At 43.7% G+C, this 20924-nt stretch overlaps 1 protein-coding gene across 3 annotated transcripts in view; it reads left to right on the top strand.

Annotated features, from left to right (window-relative positions):
• Positions 1-20924, top strand: part of LRCH2 (leucine rich repeats and calponin homology domain containing 2) — a 198039-nt gene that overhangs the window by 165354 nt on the left and 11761 nt on the right. For all 3 annotated transcript variants that reach the window (XM_077448439.1, XM_077448510.1, XM_077448599.1), the window contains one exon: positions 14788-14925. In XM_077448439.1, coding sequence (XP_077304565.1) covers positions 14788-14925 — 138 coding nt within the window. The remainder of the gene's footprint in view (positions 1-14787; positions 14926-20924) is intronic.

Below are 20924 nucleotides of genomic sequence, written 5' to 3' on the forward strand. Positions count from 1 at the left end.
GGATAAATGATCGTCTGTCTCTTTTTTTTTTTTTTGTTTTTGCATGCTAGTCTCGTAACCAAAAATTAAGAGGTTACTCAACTTGCAAAAATTCTCGTACGACAGAATAAAATTTTGGACATAAACTGTACTGATTAAGTGAAAAATTTCATGGTTGTCCCTTTGGATAATTTCAGATGAACTGTCCTGATTGGCTTTCGAAAGCCGTGTACTAAAGAACAGATCATCAGACGATTGCTTCAAAAGCGGAATTTTTTGGCCGTTTTCTGATAGTGTGTACTGGGCTTTAGTGGGGTTACAAACATTACTGCATAATTCATTTGAACAACCAGGGTCTGCCATATATTCAACTCTAGAATTATTTTTTTAATCATAATAGTATGAATGTATGAAAATGGTTTGTGATCGATATCGTTCTGAAGTAGGAAATCATACGGTAGTAGGAAAAGCACAAAAGATTAAGGAATCTCCTCTACCAGGTCTGGTATTTAAGAAGGCCCAAAATCCGCAGCTGACTGAATACTTGGGACAGTCGACATGACCACCAATGTCTCCGATCAAATGAAATTTGAGTCTTATATGGGAAGCTATTAGACAGTTGCCACCAGAATAGGTGTCTCTTGGGAAAATTTCCTGTTACTTTTTATTATCAATCTTATCAGGGACATGGACCGCAGTAATTCTTGATAGTGATTTAACATGCTCTTTCTAGAACAAAGAAAAGTTTTGGGTTTACATACACGTTAAATTTTGACTTAAGAAATAAAAAATTTCTCAGGGAGAACACATTTTTACAAAAGATCAGTTTAAAAATAGATATGTTATTCATCCCTTGTGATAAAAAAAAAACCTTAAAGGTACAGCGTAAAAATAAAAGAAATAAAATGAAACACATTTTTTTTTTTTAAAACAGCCCCATCCCCCCGTGCTAATGCATAAAGGTGAACCCGCACAGCAGTCCCGCAAGCACATGTAAGCAGCAATCGCAGCACACGTGAGCTATCGCCGCAAATGAGCCAGACCAATAATTTTTTGGCCAGCCCTCCTGTGTTTTTCTAAACTTTGCCATGTTTGGTATCTATTTCCTCAGCGTAGTTTCATCCTTTCTATTTTACAGAAAAGTGGGTATTATATTGTGTTTGTGTTCACTAAAATGAACCACTTAACCTCCATTTGGCTGGCAAAAGACCAGAGCGTTTTTTTTTACGATTCGGCACTGCGTCGCTTTAACTGACAATTGCACGGTCGCGCGACGTGGCTCCCAAACAAAATTGACTTCCTTTTTCCCCTACAAATAGCGCTTTCTTTTGGTGGTATTTGATCACCTCTGCGGTTTTTATTTCTTGCGCTATAAACAAAAAAAGCGTCAATTTTGAAAAAAATTCTTTTTTTTTACTTTTTGCTATAATAAATATCCCCCAAAAATATATAAAAAAATTTTTTCCTCTTACGTTCACCGACTGGCACAGCTCCTTTCTTAGACCATTGGGTTGTTGCGCCACCTTCAGCAGAGAACTAGGCAGAACATGTTAACATGTTATAATAAAACTAGAACTTTCTAGTTCCGCCCAAGGGGCAGTCCCTTAGGTAACAACCCCTCAGCCTGCTACTGCAGCCTCAATATTTTTCTGCCTAGTGAAGGAGAAGGACCTAGGAACCCTATGGGCTCATTGGTCCGTGGATTTTTCTGCAGAAGTTTTGCTTTTTGAGATTAAAGATCCTGTGATCTGCTATCAACAGCTGGCTGGGTGACAGGCTGGATACTCTTATCCTTGTAGTCTCACCACCCTGGCCAGCGAGCGTGTGCAGACCAGAGCTTTGCGCTGGTCGGCCACGACATGCCCCCAGCTCCAGATGCGGCTGGTGGGAGTAATGCACCGGGGCACACATAGGGCCGCGCTACTGATGTCTGCATCACAGTGTGCCGGGCCAGCAGCCACCCCGTACTGATTGGAGAGTGGGTCTGTGATGGAATGTCTCCCAGCTCGTCAGGACTGGTAAGTACAGCTCTCCCTGCCTCGGTGGGGCTGTGCAGCTGGGCATTCCCTGGGAGGTCGATTTGGGGTCCCTCACCTCCCTCTCTTCTCTCCCTGTCCCTATCTTCCCTCCCCCCTTCCCTGTGGGGGATGCTGCATGGGCTGCTGAGCAGTGTGTGTGTCATAGACAGGGGCTCTCTGGGGGGCTCTCATCTGGGGGGGACTCTGCTGGATAGCTGTTCCCTGGATGTGTGTAGGTCTCCCTGAGGTGTCTAGAGGCTGTGTCTGCTGATCGCTGTAGCGCTGTTTCACCGCCACTTCTCTTCCTGTTTTTCACTGTCCCTCATGGCATACAGTACTCAGCAGCCATTTTTGGTGTGACAGGGAGCAGCATGCTCTGTCTCCATTTTCCTGTAGTCCGGGGGCCGTTTTCTCTTAGATTATGTCCTTTATACTGGACGCTCGGCGGCCATTTTCTTGAAGCCTGAACACGTTTTTCAGCTTCAGTGCTATTCAGAACCGTTCAGCACAGCGAGGTTTGATCTCTTATGCATCTGGGAGCTGACACAGGCACACCTAGGTGGACGGCGCAGAACTTGGTCAGGGTGGTGAGTCCTGCGGGAAGAGCCCCTCAGCCAGCAGCAGTTAGGAGGGTGGGATCATCACTCTTCTAAGTCCCTACAGGTGGCAGACAGGGTAGGGTCAGCATGGCTTCAGAAACTGGTGTTTTCCCCTGAAATCCAGGCAATTGCAACCGGTTCACCTGCAGACAGTGCAGTGCCTCTGGACGCTTTGTCCGTGGTCCTTAATTAGTTTGTTGCCAAGATGGAGGCGGTGCGTGGGCACCAAGGTGGTAAAAAACAGCCCCTGCTCCCCCCCCCCCCGTCCTCCAGGGAGAGCTCTGACACAGACTCCTGGCCCTGCTGAGGTTGGTGTCCCCTGTTCTGTTGTTTGAGATGACGCTGACCGGGACCGATCAGACAGTGAGGATGAGTCCCTGTCCGAGTCCATGCGCGACAAGCGCTTATTGGGGCACTATCACAGCTGTGTGTGATTCTCTGAAAATTCAGGAGCCAGCAGATCCCTCGTAGCAGTCCCTTTTGGTTCCTGTAAGCCAGCCCGTACACCTAAGGTGTTTCCGTATCTGACTTATTTTGTTAAGTTTATATACAAGGAATGGGGTCGACCGCAACGGACCTTCTCGGTCCCAAATACATGGCGGTGCGTTACCCCTTTGAGGAGAGCCTTCTCAAAAAATGGTCGGCTCCTCTGGTCATGGACCCCCCAGTATCCAGGTTAAACAAAGTAACCAGCATCCTGGTAGAGGGGACTCCTGCCTTTAAGGATCCCACGGACAGGAAGGCCGAGGCAGTGGCTCGTTACTTGTTTACGGTTGTGGGGTCAGCAATGTGACCAGTACTGGCATCCGCACTTGTGTCACACACACTTACTGAGTGGGCGAAACTTTTGAACCATGAATTGGGGGAGCAACAGGCTTCCCCTGTCTGCGTGGAACTAGAAAACCAGTTAGTGCAAGGCCTTAAGTACGTTTGTGACGCAGCCCTGGATACCCTTCCTCTGTTATCCAGGGCTTCAGTGTTGGCAGTGGTGTTGGGGCATCTAAGAAAGCCCTGACGGATCTACCCTTTCTTGGCGAACGGCTCTTTGGAGCCTCATTAGATGACATTATTAAAAATGCCCCAGGTGGTAAGAGTACGCTACTCCCACAAGCGAGGAAAGCTAAGGAGCCACGCCGTAGGCAAGGGCCTTCCTTTTCCACTCACAAACGGCTTTTTCGTCCGCCCGGGGCTTCGGGTAAGTGTCCCCAGCCCGACAGGACTACTGAAGGACAAAAGCGTCCCTGGAACCGCAAGCCTGCAAGCAAAAGTGCTAATGCATGGTATGGCTGCTTGGCAAGGTTTTCCTCCGACTGCAACACGGGTGGGGGGGGTCGCCTTCGGGAGTTTTCAGCCCGGTGGTCTTCTCGGCTGTCCGACCAATGGGTCTGCAATCCGATTTCCTCAGGCTACAAGATAGAGTTCCTCTCTTGGCCACAAAACAGATTCTTCCCCTCCAGCATACCCGTGCTCCCGGCTCGCCGCGAGGCCCTATTGGGAGCGATAAAGGACCTGCTGAGTCGTGGGGTGATAGTACCTGTTCCGGAGTTGGAACGCTTCCAGGGGTTCTGCTCAATTCTGTTTGTAGTCCCCAAAAAGGAAGGGGTACGTCCAATTTTGGACCTAAAAGCCCTCAATTACTTGGTAAAAGTACAGAAGTTGAGAATGGAATCAGTTCGCTCAGTAGTCGCTGCACTCCATCAAGTGGACTCCCTAGCGTCTTTGGACATCCAGGATGCATACCTGCACATACCCATATGCCTTCTGCCTTCAGCATCAGAATACCAAGATATTGGCTCCTGTTTTGGCATTGCTGCCACAACGCGGGATCGCTATCGTGGGTTACCTAGACAATCTCCTCGTGAGAGCATCTTCCGCCTCAGAGTTGGAGGAGGATGTTTGGGTTGCTGTTGAACCTAAAAAAGTCAGTGATTGTACCGACTCAGCGTTTGGAGTGCCTAGGCTTACTGCTGGTCTCTATGAAAGTGCGAGTATTTCTCCCTTCAGACAAGCTGCAGTCTCTCAGAGCTGCAGTAAAACTGCTGATGAACCGCAGGTGGTCTTCGCTACTCTTCTGCATGCGAGTCCTGGGACTCATGGTGGCCTCCTTCGAGGCAGTACCGTAAGCCCAGTTTCACACCAGAGTCCTGCAGAAGGAGCTTTTGACAAAATGGGACAAATCTCCGTTGTCCCGGGATCGGCAGATTCAGGTGAGCCAGTTAGTCAGGGATCCCTGCTCTGGTGGCTGAGGTCCCCGGCACATCCGTCCGGGAAGCCATTCCTACCTCTGAAATGGACGACGATCACAACTGACGCCAGCCTAACCGGCTGGGGTGGAGTAATGGGAGTTCAGTCGACCCAGGGCCTCTGGTCAGTGGAGGAATCCAAGTTGCCGATCAATGTGCTTGAGCTGAGAGTGATCAGGTTATGCCTTTCCATATGGTCGATAAGACTTCGAGGGCGTCCGATCAGGATCCAGACAGACAACGCCACGACGGTGACATACGTCAATCACCAAGAAGGAACAAGAAGCTCGGCCGCTACACGGGAGGCCGCCCACATCCTTCCGTGGGCAGAGTGACACATACCGGCCCTATCGGCCATTTACATCCCGGGAGTGGAGAACTGGCAGGCGGATTAAGTCACCAGGTGCTGGACCCAGGAGAATGGACGTTGCATCTGGAGGTGTTCAGGCTACTGTGCCTGCGATGGGGCACACCAGATGTGGATCTTCTGGCCTCCCGTCTCAATCGGAAGGTGCCATAATTTGTGTCCAGGACAAGAGATCCTTGGGCAAATGCACTGGTGGCTCCGTGGGATCAGTACCAGCTTGATCTATGCCTTTCCTCCGCTGAAACTGCTACCACATCTGCTCCACAGAGTGGAGACCGAGCGGATTCCAGTAATACAGATTACCCCAGATTGGCCCCAGCATCCCTGGTATGCAGACTTAGTGCGCCTGGTGTCGAACGCCCCATGGCGACTGCGGTTACGAGAGGACCTTCTGTCTCAAGGTCCGATTCTCCATCCTGCATTACCATAGCTGGTTTTAACAGCATTGCTATTGGGAGCCAGGTGTTGAGGAACAGAGGTCTTTCAGACTCTGTGTTTCCAACTATGCTGAGAGCACGGAAATCTTCTTGAAAGATATATCATCGTGCCTGGAAGGCTTACATCTCCATGTGTGAGGAAAAAGGGTGGCGTCCGCGCTCCTTTTCTATATTCAGGATCCTGTTTCTACAGCAAGGAGTAGACCAGAATTTGGCATTAAGCACCATTAAAGAGGAAGTAAACCCTGATGAGTTTACTCCCTCTTTGATTCCCTGCAAAGGTAAAGCATAATGGACTACTATGCATCGCATAGTAGTCCATTATGTGTGGCTTACCTGACACAGGAGCCAGCGAAGTCGCCGCTGTCCCCTGTAGTCCGGAGCGTCCATCTTCTTGGTGGATCTGGCTGCTCCGCCACAGTGATTCTAACTGTGGGATGGGGGGGGGGGGGGGGCGCTATGTGTGATACTACACTGATCCCTGCTCCTGATTACAGGGAGCTATGATCAGTGTCCTGTCACTAGGCAGGATGGCGAAAGGCTTGTTTACATCAGCATTTCCCTGTTCTTCCTCTCCGTGAAATGATCGCGGGTGTGCCCATGGACATCGAGTCCACGGGACCCGCAAACACACTCACGGAGGTCACGGCACGCGCGCGCCCGCAAACCGCTTCTTAAAGGGCAATGTACAGGTACGTTGGTCTGCCTGTACATACCTTCCTGCCGACGTATATCAGCAGGAGCAGGTCGGAAAGTGGTTACAGACGGCCTACCGCATATATACACGTACCTGTACGTCATTTCGTGCAATATATACTGTGGGCGCGCGTGCCCGTTGGACAAAGGGGGAGCCAATTGGCGGGTCCGGCGTACCTGATGTCTGCGAGCCAAATGCAATCATTCCCCAGAGAGGCAGAACAGTGATTTGCCTAGGTAAACAAGACAGATCGCTGTTCTGACAGGAGGACACAGATCTTCTGTTCCTGCTAAGCATAAACACTGATTTCTGTGTTCACCCAGTTAGTCCATCTACCCACAGTTAGCCAGCACCTCGCAGGGACACACTTAACCCTTTGATCGCCCCTTCCCTGCCAGTGTCATTAGTACAGTAACCGTGCATATTTTTAGCAAAGTTAAAGTAACGCAATGCCGTATCGCAAAAATGGCCTGGTCATTAAGGGGGTAAAACCTTCTGGGGCTGAAGTGGTTAAAGTGTATTTTTTCCAAAAAGTTGTGTTTGAAAAACAGCTGTGCAACTGCCGTGTGACATAAATTGTAACACCCTCCATTTTATTCTTTAAAACCTCTGCTTAAAAAATATATAATGTTTGGTTCAAAGTAATTTTCTAGCAAAAAACAACATGCTGATTTTTTGTCAGAATTGGCTTGGGCAGCTAGTGGTTAAAAATGATTATTTGTTTTTTCCCTGGATGAGGTAATGCTTCTTGAGAACTTGAGAAAATACAATCTGTCAATTGCAGTTCCTCCAAATGATTAAAAAAAGTGTCAAGTTACTTCAGCATTTTAAAAGGCTTATGTTTGTTTGTTTTTTTAAAGTAATAGTTCTCTTTAGAACATTTCATGACCTGCTCTGTAAGGCACAGCTTGTCTGTAATCTCATAGTACTAAACCATGCAAAATGAAAACATATGTTGTGCAAGACTTTTTACCATTGAACTGTATATATTATGGCATTGTTTTGTTTGTTGTAGGAAATTTTACTTTTTCACAATCGGTTATAAAAATAAAAAAAACTGCAGGTACAGCCAGATGTTTGCCTTCAGTTGTGGATAGGAAGCCTATACAAATCAATGACAACAATCCTGGATACATTCACACACTCCAAGTGTGTTCATGGAGTATGGACGTAGTCACCCTCTAACATGAAGTCAGATCACAGAAATCAAACAAATGGTGTTAAAAAAAAAAAATCACGATTGAAAGCTTGGTCTTGTGTAGATGGTCACATTTTTACCACCATTTCCACCCAGAACCCCTATAAAGTACTCAATCACTTCCTTCTTCTCTTTTGCCATGGGTTTCACTACAGGACAGTCAACACCTGGGTTCCTATGTATCCTTCTTCAGAAAAGGCTTTTCATACCCTATCCATGAGTACCTCACAGAATGACAGCCTAACTGATGGCAACAGAGAAACCAGGCGCAAGGATATCGTGGCAAAAATTCAGGCAAACCTTTGCTCTTTTGAAGATTTGCAAAATGCTTAAACTGCTCAAAGTGACAATTCTTCCCTTGCACCAGAGCAGGACTCTATTTTAACACTGGTTTCTGCACCTAATTCTAGCTGTAATTCAGGCATTCAATGACCAAGGCAGATTTCTCTGCAACTATGTGAGACTTTCAGAAACCATTACAGCTTACTTCCCCATCTCCACCTTCTCTGCGTGAGTTGAAAGTGAATCTACATACTCCAGGAGCAGTAGAAATAGGAGACTAAATAGGACCACCTAGAGTTAGTGCTGGATGATGCTATGAAAGATTTCATACTCTCAGGCTCCTATACATCTGATACCCTGGCTTCACCAAAATGCTTTCTCACCTATACTGTGCGCAAAAAAGACTTTATTTCCTCTAAAAATCACTGCTGAGCTCTATCCAGTGGAAAATGAATTCAGTAAAATGTGGACTGTTCCCGTAGTGGACCCTGCTGTCTGTCTTAAAATGTTACTGTGCCTTTAGAAAATATTCCTTCCTTTAAGGATTCTGCAGACGCAACATTTGAGATGTTCTTAAAAACTCTTTGCTCTAGCAGGCTCAGCTCTGTAACCAGCTATTGCTACAATCTACATATGTCAAATTGCTTGAAGCAATCAACATGATCCTGTATTCCGAGATAGTGTCATAGAAGAATTCATGGTGCAAATTTTAAAACTGGCTCTCATTAATGTCCCAGATATGCAGAATCATGTGGCAAAAATTGTAGACAACTGAAGCAGCCTGCAAGGCTCCTTTCACATGGAGCAGACTCTGTTTTGGTTAGCAGGGCATCTGTCCACTGATCCCCTGCTGATCAGAGCAGAGCAGGTGGATGACAGGTCCGTGTCCATTCACTTTATGCGGACTAGACCTAGAAAGAGCCCTCTCTGAATAGTTGGGTGTAAACTGACTCCACTGTCCGTTTACACCCGAATGCCCTCTGCTCTGATTCTCCTAGACGGAGGATGGAAACCCCTTCCATTTATTTTTTTTTGTGGATTATATTTTAGCTAGGCAGGTGTAAACAAACACAAGTCTGTTTACATCGGTCAGTCCATAGTGGGGCATGGACAGTCCGATCATCTCCGCCTGAAAAACGTACTAACCTGATGGGACCAACTATGTGACAGGGGCCTAATAGATGTCATGCTCATATGCCCTCTGAAGTTGGACATCTGTTTTTATTTTTTTATTTTAAACAATAAGTTTACCTATCTGTGTAAATCTTAGTGAGGGTCCTAGGTCTCATGTTAGTCTCATTCGAGACTCTTCCTTTTGCTCAGTTCAACATGAGGCCTCTTCAGCATAACTTTCTGTTAGCCTGAAACAAACACACTCCCTCTCTTGATCTTCCCATGCTTCTCTCCACTCAAGCAAAGAACTCCCTAACTTGGTGGATTTCTATCTCTAACATTGGATGGTGGCTGAGGGGAGTGTTCCAGTCTCCCGCAAACCAACTGAAGCCAAAACTCCCCATCGATATCCTGGAGCTCAGAGAAATAAAACTAGCTATGTGTGACTGGAATACCCTTCTTCAGACTGCAGCTGTACAAAGCTACAACTGTGGCTTGTATCAACCATAAGGGGGTTTCAGGTGTGAAGCAGGAAGTAAGCATGATTCTCTCCCAAGCTGAGAACCATTGTACAGCAATCTCTGTTCATATTTCGGGAAAGGACAATTGGCAGGCAGATTTTCTCAACTGTCACCACCTGGGAAAGGGGAAGTAGTCCCCCCATCCTTACATCTTAGATCTCTTGTGCCAGAAATGAGGAACTCCAGATGTGGACATCCTGGCCTCCAGGGTAAACAATAAGTTACCTCTATTTGTGTCCAAGACCAGAGATCCTTTAGCCCTGTTAATTCCCTGGACTGTATTGTGACTAATGCAATAAATATGCCTTTCATCCAGTGCAGATTCTTCCCTAAATGTGTTGCAGAATAGAAGAAGAGAAAACAAAAAAGTGATTTTTCATTGCACCGAACTGGCCCAGATGGACTATTATGGAATATTATTTTTTAAAGTGGATTTAATGATTAACTTCTATATGCTATGGCTTCCACGTGTCTCTAATTCTGTGTACATGGAATGCTCATTGAGGTCCTGTTTCCTGGAGTTATATAGAAAAAAACGATAATGACCCATTTTCATTAAGAGTCCTACATTCTTGTTTGTTTTTTGAACAGCTGACTGGAGGAGTTACCGTGTGGGTTGAAATTGAAAGAGTGGACACTATATGGGACTTAATTATATTAACACTTTATTTTGCTGGAAGATATATGACATCGAAGTGAGACTTATGCCCCATACACACTATCAGTTTTCCTGCTGAGTTTTTCCTTCAGGTTTACCAAAACCATGTAGTGCAAGGGCCTGCCTGATTGCATACATATTATATGGTTTTGGTAAATCTGAAGGAAAAACTGATAGTGTGTATGGGGCTTTATAGGCCGTTCTGACAAACAAAATTTACTCTAGACACTTTTTAGCCTATTTGCACCTGATTATGCTGCTTTTTGCAGTATTTTTCACAATTTATGCTAGAGTTGCACTTTATAGTTGCATTTTTGTACATATTAGGTTTACATAGGAGTACTGTATATGGAAAGTTTAGGACACAATATTTATGGACAGGAATTGCACAAGCGTGAGATGTATAGGATCTGTTTGCATTTTTGCACATACTAGGTTTATTTATGAGTACTTGTACATGGAAGAATTTTAGTATAAAAGATTTATGCACAAGTACAGCAGAAAAATTGAATAGGATTTAATGGTTATTTACATAAATAATATTTAGGTTTTGTTTAGCTCTGTAAATATCATACAGTACATATTATATTGAATGTCATGGGATATTTAATTACAGTGCCTTCTCAACGCCTGTTGTAATGCCCTAAATGCAGCATCATCGTGCCGCCACCGTGTGTAATGATTACTGTTGCAGTGTGCTTGCAGTGCAGCCCCATTCACCTGGGAGTATACTTCCTACCATGACCACAGCATGTGTATGACCTTGGCTGCTGCTTCTGCAGCTAAAGGGGGAGCAGTTGGGGATGGTAAAAACAGCCCAACCACGTGGTTTTACTGTACCTTTGTTCACATTTCTGTGGCTGCGTGTAGGGCAGCCCATTAATTTCAGTGGGCTGTCCTACCCACAGAAACGCAGGGAAACGAGTCCTATTTTAAAATTGCGCCACACTGAAAATGTACCTTGCTTACCTATAAGTCTGCATGCCGGGAATGCACACAATTTTGTGTGTGTTCCCCAACACACAGTAATGTGAATCAAGCCTTAGGCTGGCGTGCCTCGAGACTAAAAATATTTTTAAGGGTGCCCTGACTGGAAAGAAGTTCAAAAACACTACTCTACTGTACAATTAAGATAAAAGGAATTTTGACTTACCTGGGGAATTCCATATCTCGGTGTACCTCCCTCCTGTATTACTCTGCATTGCTTGCTAAAAAAAAAAAACTGAGGTCTCAGAGGGGGCAGAGTTTTGGGGCATAAACAAAAGCTTTGCCAGTGTCCAGTCACTTGAGGGTAGCAGCTTATAACTCTGTCTCCATGAATATCCGGCCTCTGTCCTGTATTTGTACTTCAAGATATGGAATTTACAGGTAAGTTGATATTTTTTTTTATTTTTGTTTTTGTGAAAAGAACGCCCCATCTCTGCATTTATTTACTGACTGACCAAACACAAATTATACAGCGATATACCTATAGGTAAGGTGCATATAAGGAGGTTAATCAAGCTCTAGTGAATAGTCCATGTAACAAACAAATTGCTTAAAACACTAAAAGTCCATTCACTAAGGACAGCCGCCTAGTGGAAACAGAAGCAGGTTCCGATAGACAGCTGAAGAAAACATAAGTCATTAATTTGTCCCATACTCCTATGCTTAAAGGGCGCCTCTTCTTTTTGTTTTATTTTACTGACTAGCACCAGCCCTTTTTCCAGGAGAACAGTTGTCTCCCGGGGTGCTTGTCCCTGCTATAAGCTACAGGCCAGCTTGCATAAGCATGTCTGAGCATCATAAAACAGCCTAGTAATGCACCATAGTGAAAAGGCGCTAAGCAAAATCCCAAGAAGATAGTAAAATTATTTCCGCTATTGGTACAGTGGAGGGAGATATTACTTATGACCAGAAGGAAATAATGCGATCCTTTGTTAATTTTTATAGTAATTTATATCAAAACAAAGTTAACTGTTCCAAGACAAGACTTAGAGAATTTTTAGAACCTTTAAAACTCCCCTCTCTTTCTGAAAACGATAAACAAGAACTGGGAGCTCCTCTTACATTGGAGGAGTTGATTAAGGCAGTGGAAGAAAGTCTAAATGATAAAGCCCCGGGTATTGACTGGTTACCTTTAGAAGTATATAAACAATATGGTGAGGTTTTGCTTCCAAAATCATTGAATGTCCTTAACCAGGCTTTGGAATCATTCAGGCTTCCAAAATCTGAGGGATGCTTGTATTATTGTATTACCAAAACCTGGAAAGGACCCTTTGGCTCCGGAATCTTACCGCCCGATATCATTGTTGAACTTGGACGCTAAGATTCTAGCCAGGGTCCTGGCTAAAAGACTAAGTAGACATATGCAGGGATTTATTCATCGTGACCAATGTGTCTTTATCCCAACAAGGTCTACAGCTATTAATATAAGGAGGCTTTATTTGAATATGCAAATACCAACTGATAAGACTGGGACGAGATCGATTTTGTCACTCAACGCTGCAAAAGCTTTCGACGGTGTTGAGTGGACATATCTGTGGGAGGTGTTGGGTTTGTTTGGCCTGGGGGACAAGTTTATAAGGTGGATCGGTTTTAGAATTTTTCCCACTATACAGAGGAACAAGACTGGGTGTCCCCTGTCTCCTTTACTATTCACATTGGCCCTTGAACCACTGGCCGAGGCCGTTTGACAGGCGGAACCTATTTGCGGATTTATTAGAGGAACGAAGATTGAAAAAATCTCCTTGTATGCTGATCATGCATTACTGTTTCTTGGGGATACAGAAGGTTCTTTAAGCTCCTTAATGTCACTAATAAAAAAATTTGGAGTGTTTTCTGGATACATTATTAATTGGAATAAATCTGTACTACTTCCCTTAGACAATCTTAGTCTGCCCAGGTTAAGAGAGACCCCCAAGTTAAAATGGTGTCATCATCTAAAATACTTGGGAATAATGATAAATTCTAGAATAGAAAATTATTTAATGGATAACTTGTCCCCTACTCTTAACAAATTCCAACTTAAGAGCATGGCGTGGACCAAATTGCCATTATCGGTGGTAGGCTGTACAAATCTCATAAAAATGATCTGGACCCCTCAATTGTTATATATACTATATATACTCCATAATTCACCAATATGGATAACTTTAAAATGGTTAAAAAAAAAACAGAATCAATATTTAGTAGACTATTATGCAAAGGAAAAACCCAGAGAATTAAGTTATCAATTCTTCAGAGGGCAAGGGATTGGCGTGGATTAGCAGTACCACAGCCAAGACTCTATTTCATAGCCTCCCAGCTTCAGCATTTTGTAGGCTGGGGAGAAAGAAATTGGGAAGACCCTATACAGGTTTTATTGCTAAATAATAGTTTTCGATATAATCTTGTGGCTCAGTTGGAATCCGGAGCCCTGGGTAACACCTGTAGGGGGTCTAACGCTGACACTCATTAATAGAGTCTGGAAGGAAATGAGTATAACGAAATTTGAAGGAGTTTCTAATTACTCCCCGCTTTGGGGGAATAAGCAATACAAAGAATTATATAAATTGGAGGGATTTGAAAGGTGGCACTCTAAGGGTCTTCAATATATAGAACAGATGTTTACATATAATGTTCTGCGCTCCTTTCAGGACTTGCAAGAATCCTTTCAATTGCCTTCTAGTCACTTCTATAAATATTTACAAATACGGCATGCGATTCAAACTCAGTTTAGAAGGGAAAAGATAGTGATAAAACCTACCCCACTTATAACATCATTAGCAAGGGAGAAGGAACAAAAGGGCTTGATCTCTTCTTTATATGGTCAACTGATGAGACTATATCAGGATAACGATGTTAGCCCGGGTAGAACAGGCTGGGAGAGAGACATAGGGGACATCTCAGACGAAAATTGGCAAATTATCTTAAGAAGGGTACCCCTAGTATCCTTATCACTGGCTCAATGCCTGACGCAACTATTTATAATAGTTTATACAGAACACCAGTTAAATTATTTAAGTGGGGCAGACGCGATTCTCAGGAGTGTCCTAGATGTCAAAAGTCTGCAGCTGATTTAATACACATGATGTGGAATTGTCCAAAATTGGCTAGATATTTGCGAGAGGTGGTTAATACAATCAATGCTACATGTACTACACATATTGACAAGACCCCTATAACATGTCTACTGGGATATTTTGACGAGGATGGCTTCTTTCCCAGGGAGGTGATGATATTAGTTACTAGACTATTGTTTATTGCACGTAAGTTTATTGCTTTAAAGTGGATATCTCCGAATGCACCTTTAATTGAGGACTGGCGTCTTCAGGTAAATGAAAACATTTTGAAAGAACAACAAATTGATTGCAATAGGGGGAATCCAATAACTGGATTAAAATATGGAAATGATGGATATCGGATTCACGGTTGGCTCCACTCTCGCTAGTTGCAGAATAATGGAAGGTAGTGAACATGCATGTAGGTAATATACGTTATATTTGCTCTACTAAATATGGTTATTAAAAACGTTCATATGCTGTTTCACTAAAGGGGGAATTTGAATGAACATTACTGTTTTTATTATTGTTTAGTTCTACTTCATAGATGAAAAGTTATTTGCATTGTATGTGTTTTCATTGTGTACATTTTCTAGAATTGCCCTTAATACAGTCCTGAGTAACAGAAGAATATCATTACACTGTTTTCACAGAATCTTGAGTCCAGGCTTAAGGTTATTTTACCAGATGACATTGGAGGAGCGCTTATGGATGGTGTTGTGTTGTGCCATCTTGCTAACCATATACGACCCCGTTCAGTTGGCAGCATTCATGTTCCATCACCAGCAGTGGTAAGATATCCTGTTTATATAAATACGTGAATGGTCCACTTGCACAGGAGTTGGCACGGTTGCCTGTAAATCGATGTTCCTAAATGTTCGTATCTGTTGGAGACTGTCAGTAGACCATACTATATTTTTACACACTTCTTTGTAGGACCACTAATATAATGCTAATTAATGCACCGCATATACTAAATATATACTAAATATCTGGCTCCTTTATATACAGTATCTCTCAAAAGTGAGTAGGGGGTGTACTCACTTTTGTTGCCAGCAGTTTAGACATTAATGGCTGTGTGTTGAGTTGTTTTGAGAGGACAGCAAATTTACACTGTTATACAAGCTGTACACTCACTACTGTACATTGTAGCAAAGTGTCATTTCTTCAGTGTTGTCACATGAAAAGATATAATAAAATATTTACAAAAATGTGAGGGTGTACTCACTTTTGTGAGATACTGTAAAAGCAGTAGTTCATATACTTTTCTATGAAATGCTACTGCAGCTTCCGAACCACTCATGACACTGGGAGAGTTTGGGAAAAAAGGGATTGGACTTTGTATAAGCACAAATCTATGACTCTAAAGCTGAACTGTAGGCGAACTGCTAAGTACAAAGTTGAATTATATAAAGGAGACTTGTTTACCTGCCAAGAGTATTTTTACAGTGCCTTGAAAAAATATTCATACCCCTTGAATTTTTCCACATTTTGACATGTTACAACCAAAAACCTAAATGTATTTTATTGGGATTTTATTTGATGGGCTACCCCAAAGGGGCACACAATTGTGAAGTGGAAGGAAAATGATCAATGATTTTTAAAAGTTTTTACAAATATTTGAAAAGTGTGGTATGCATTTGTATTCAGTCTCCTTTACTCTGATACCCGTAACGTAAATCTAGTGGAGCCAATTGCCTTTAGAAGTCACCTAATTATTAAATAGAGTCCGCCTGTGTATAATTTATTCTCAGTATAAATACAGCTGTTCTGTGAAGCCCTCATGGGTTTGTTAGAGAACTTTAGTGAACAGACAGCATCATGAAGGCCAAGGAACACACCAGGCAGGTCAGGGATAAAGTTGTGGAGAAGGTTAAAGCAGGGTTAGGTTATAAAAGAAAATGTCCCAAGCTTTTGAACATCTCACGGAGCACTGTTCAATCCATCACCTGAAAATGCAAAGAGTATGGCACAATTGCCAACCTACAACATGGCCACCCACCTGAACTGACAGGCCGGGCAAGGAGAGCATTAATGAGAGAAGCAGCCAAAAGGCCCATGGTAACTCTGGAGGAGCTGACGAAATCTACAGCTCAGGTGGGAGAATCTGTCCACAGGACAACGGTTAGTCGCGCACTCCACAAATCTGGCCTTTATGGAAGAGTGGCAGGAAGAAAGCCATTGTTGAAAGAAAGCCATAAGAAGTTTTGTTTGTAGTTTGCGAGAAGCCCCATGGGGGGCACAACAAATGTGGAAGAATGTGCTCTGGTCAGATGTGACCAAAATTTAACTTTTTGGCCTAAAATCAAAACGCTCTGTGTGTGGGAAAACTAACACTGCACATCACCCTGGACACACCATCCCCACCGTGAAACATGGTGGTGGTAGCATCATGTATTGGGGATGCTTTATTTCAGCAGGGACAGGGAAGTTAGTCAGAGTTGATGGGAACATGGATGGAGCCAAATACAGGGCAATCTTAGAAGAAAACATGTTAATCTGCAAAAAAAAAAAATGGAGTCTGGGGCGGAGGTTCACCTTCCAACAGGACGACCCTAAACATACAGCTACAATGAAATGGTTTAGATCAGGGGTCTCCAAACTATGGCCCTTCAGTTGTTCAGGAACTACAATTCCCATAGTCAGGACTCACACTTGAGATGCAATTCATTTGAATGACACCTAAAATCTTATTGCGGGTTTGTCGCGCGTTAAATGGTGCTGCAGTCGCGGCAACCTGCATCTTGTGAAGCATGTCGCCCAAAAGTAGCGCCTCAACTTTTTGGGGGGCGTCATGTTTCACATGCTGCAGGTTGCTGCGATTTATCGCACCAGATCCGCACCGCAATTTTAGTTGTCATTCAGATGAATTGCATCTCAAATGTCCCGGGATTTGTCATTCACACATTGCCACTTTCAAATCTCAGGCAAATCTGCCCGCTCTTCAAAACGCCGAAGTGTGATTGCAGCCTTAGTGCTCTGGATTGAGACAAGTACACACTATAGAGCAGAGGTCTCAAACTGACGCCCCTCTAGCTGTTGCAAAACTACAAGTCACATAAGCCATTGCAAGGCTGACAGTTACAAGCATGACACCCACAGGCAGTGAAATGATGAGACTTGTAGTTCCGCAACAGCTGGAGGGCCGCTAGTTTGAGAGCCCTGGTGTAAAGTGATATGCTTTGCTCCTATTTTATATCTCAAGTTTACAACTACTTTAAGTAATGCAACTTGGTACCCAGGCTGCCCTTCAGTCTGTGATTAGAGAGAAGCATCAATAGAGCTCTAATTTGCTCAAACTACTGCTCATCCCTCTTCCAGACTGTGTAGGGGATTGCAGGAGTATCATTATGGGGACATAGCCTGTGTTTAGCTAGACTGCAGCAGTTAGAACCTGCTGTAGACAATCCACTCATGACTCGCAAGTGTCTATAGGTACAAATGTTTGATGTTTGCACGATGTAGCAGGGCAGGCCTTTTCTAATTCTTCTGTGTAAATGCAATGCTAAATAAGTAAAATTAAGTTGTCTGTTGGAGCCTGCATAAAATTTAGCCCATTCTAGGGATATCTAGTTCAAATTGTTTTGGAACCAATGTAAAGCATGTGTGTTGCTGCATAATAAATAGAAGTAAAAAAAAAAAAAAAAAAAGAATCATGACTGGTTGCAACAGTTGTTTGTTTTTTGTTGTATTTTGAAACTGAATTTAGATGGCAAAGCAGTTTTTCACATCACCTTCAACTTTGTTGTGTGAGAGGAGTTGTGAACTACTGTGGCTTGGCATTCACACATCCAAACAAATTCCGAAACGGGCCATAGACAGAGCAATTTTCTTTCTTGCAACCATGGGAAAATAGCTTGATTTCCTCCATCAACACAGGCAATAATCACATGTAAAAATCTGACAGGCAGGCTGCTGAACCAGGCAAGATTCAAACTATGGCCGGCTTAATTCATCTTGTCGATTTGTTGTTGAATTTACAAATGAAAACTAGATTTACCGGTCTATTACTGATTGCATAAAACATTGTTCAATATTACACACAGAACCAGTGGATCCAAAGTGCGAGGCATTTCATGCAGACTACCCAGACTAAATTAGCATTTCATGTCCGTTCATAACAGCACATGTAGTAAAATAAACATACTCATGTTCCTGACCTACAATGCACTTAAATTTCTACTTTTAATAGCTCTGATGTTCAGGCATATTGGTTAGTATTCAGGTTGATTCCTGTGTCCTTGAATCCCTTGGACTTCAAGCCAAGTTATTCATGCATGGGGCCTTGACTACTGACCTAGTCGGTTCCCTACTGCACATGCAGGGGTAGGCAACCTTTTGAGCATAATAGTGTGCTGAAAAATTATTTTTAAAAGAAATTGAGAGTGTCTTCTACATAGGAAGAGGCCAGTTTCCAACACTTAGTCATGAAAAGGAATTTGGATAAACTAAAAGCTGTAAATGACATAAATAATAGTTCACAATTAATATTCAGGTTTGAGCCTTCACACATCAAATCGGCCCAATTCCTGCACTATAGACTTCAGATGACCCCATTTCCTGCACCTTCACACCTCAGATCAGCTCCAACTTCTGATCCTTCACACCTCAGATCAGCTCCACCTCCTGATCCTTCACACCTCAGATAAGCGCCAACACCCTGCATCTTCACACCTCAGATCAGCACCAACTTCTGCACCTTCATACCTCAGATCAGCCCTGATTCCTGAACCTTCATATCTTGGATCTGCTCCGATTCCTGCACCTTCACAGCTCACATAAGCGCCAACACCCTGCATCTTCACACCTCAGATCAGCACCAACTCCTGCACCTTCATATCTCAGACCAGCCCTGATCCCTGAACCTTCACATCTTGGATCTGCCCCGATTCCTGCACCTTCACATCTCAGACCACCCCAGTTCCTGCACCTTGACACCTCAGACCACCCCAATTCCTGCACCTTCACATCACCCCATTTCCTGCACCTTCACATCTCAGATCAGCCCTAATTCTTGCACCTTCACACCTCAGATCACAGTAATTCCTGCATCTTCACCCTAGTTTCTACACCTTCACACCTCAGATCAGTCCAATTTTTGCACCTCTGAATTGGTAGTTCCCAATAGCTGGTTAATTACCAGTCCAAAATAAGAGCAGGCTTCTTGAAGTGTCTGACTCAACACCAGTACCAGATCTAGCCTGTCTGATTTGGGGATGTAGTAGAAAATGTCAGCAAGGCAGAGGATAGGAGTCAGCAGTGCAAGGGGCAGGAGTTAGTAGGGCAGAGGACTGGGGTCACCACGGCATGGTTCTGCAGGGCAGATGACTTGGTCAGCAGGTCAGAGACAGGCATCAGTGGGACAGAGGGGGGTGTGCATTAGTGGGGCACAGGGGGTGTGCGTAAAGAGGGGTGCATCAGCAGGGCAGAGGATGGTGTCACCGCTGACAAAGCGACACCTCTTGAAATTTCACACAGCTAAGATCTGATTCCTTTGCAGATGCAATCTATATATGCACAGTGTGTAGCTGGCTGTTGCAGGCTGAGGATTTAACAATTAAGGACTGCTACCGCCAGCCACAGGCTGTGCCGATCGAGGATGTGTCTGAAAAAGAAACAGATTAGCTGTGTGCAGGGTAAGAGATGCTCAGCTGCAAGTCCAAGCCTGGCTGTAGTCCAAGGGTGGGGGGAACAAATTTACCTCCCCAAGTACAGCATTCATGCACCACCTGCTATATTCTGTTGCGTCAACATCAACTGTATGTAAGCTGAGTGAGGTGGGTGGGAACGGAGGTAGGCAGCCAGTGATGGCATCTTTGCTGATGTGTGATGCCTGTGCGGGCATCACAGGGTATCAGCACCTCACCACTGATACATTTTAGGCATCTGATTTGTTAAAGACGCTGGGGTGCTGGTATACCCTCGTAAATCTCTCCTCCTGTGTGTCCTAGTTTTACTTTGCAACTTCGGGCTTGACTTCTATGATGTCAGGAAACTTTTACAGACTTTACTATCAATAATCCTCTCAATGATATATCTGTGTGCAGTCACTAAAAATATGTCATGCATTCTTTCTCTTTTATGGGTCTCATGTGGTTCATAGCAATGGTGGTCTGTCTTTTTATTCCAATGAATGTGGAAGAAAAATAGTGTAGTACATCCCAGAAAAACATTACATGCATAAAGCCTTCACAGCTTTACCCAGTAAATTAGTTATTTGGAAAACTGATTATAAAGCAACATTTTGAAAGAAAGCATCAGACCTGTGGCTGTGCAAAGGTTCGTTGGTTCAGTTACTGGAAGAAAACAAACCTTCTGTCACAGATCATTAAATCTGCAACTGATGAATGCAGAATAAACAGTTTACAGGGTTTTGAATTCCCCCTGAAAGCAGACATTTCTTCATGGAGTTTAGTATAAGCTTTCAATTACATGTTTAACTTTATGAATGAAGCTTTAACAAAGTCTTACTGGTAAATAGTTTCAGATATTCTGGGGAAACATGATCTTAAAGGAGCAGTAGCCTTAAAATGAAAAGCTTGTCAAAATGGACACTGATATAGAGGAACCAGTCGGTCCAATCAAAAAGTCAGTTACTGAAATATTTGGGGGTGTTGGGGTGTAACTGTAGAATTGGGGCGCATTGGCCCTGGTTCGGAGATGGGAGCTCCACGATTGGCTGATCAGCATGTAGTTTATCCACAGCTGACCGGGAACAGATCCTGCAGTAGGCCAGCAACAGTAGTTCTGAGAAATCTCTGATCACTGTGTGTTGTGTGAGATGATTGGC

This window comes from Lithobates pipiens, unplaced genomic scaffold (genome assembly GCF_037356315.1).
Source record: "Lithobates pipiens isolate NorthernLeopardFrog02 unplaced genomic scaffold, aLitPip1_a1.2 Scaffold_1, whole genome shotgun sequence".
NCBI lineage: Eukaryota > Metazoa > Chordata > Amphibia > Anura > Ranidae > Lithobates > Lithobates pipiens.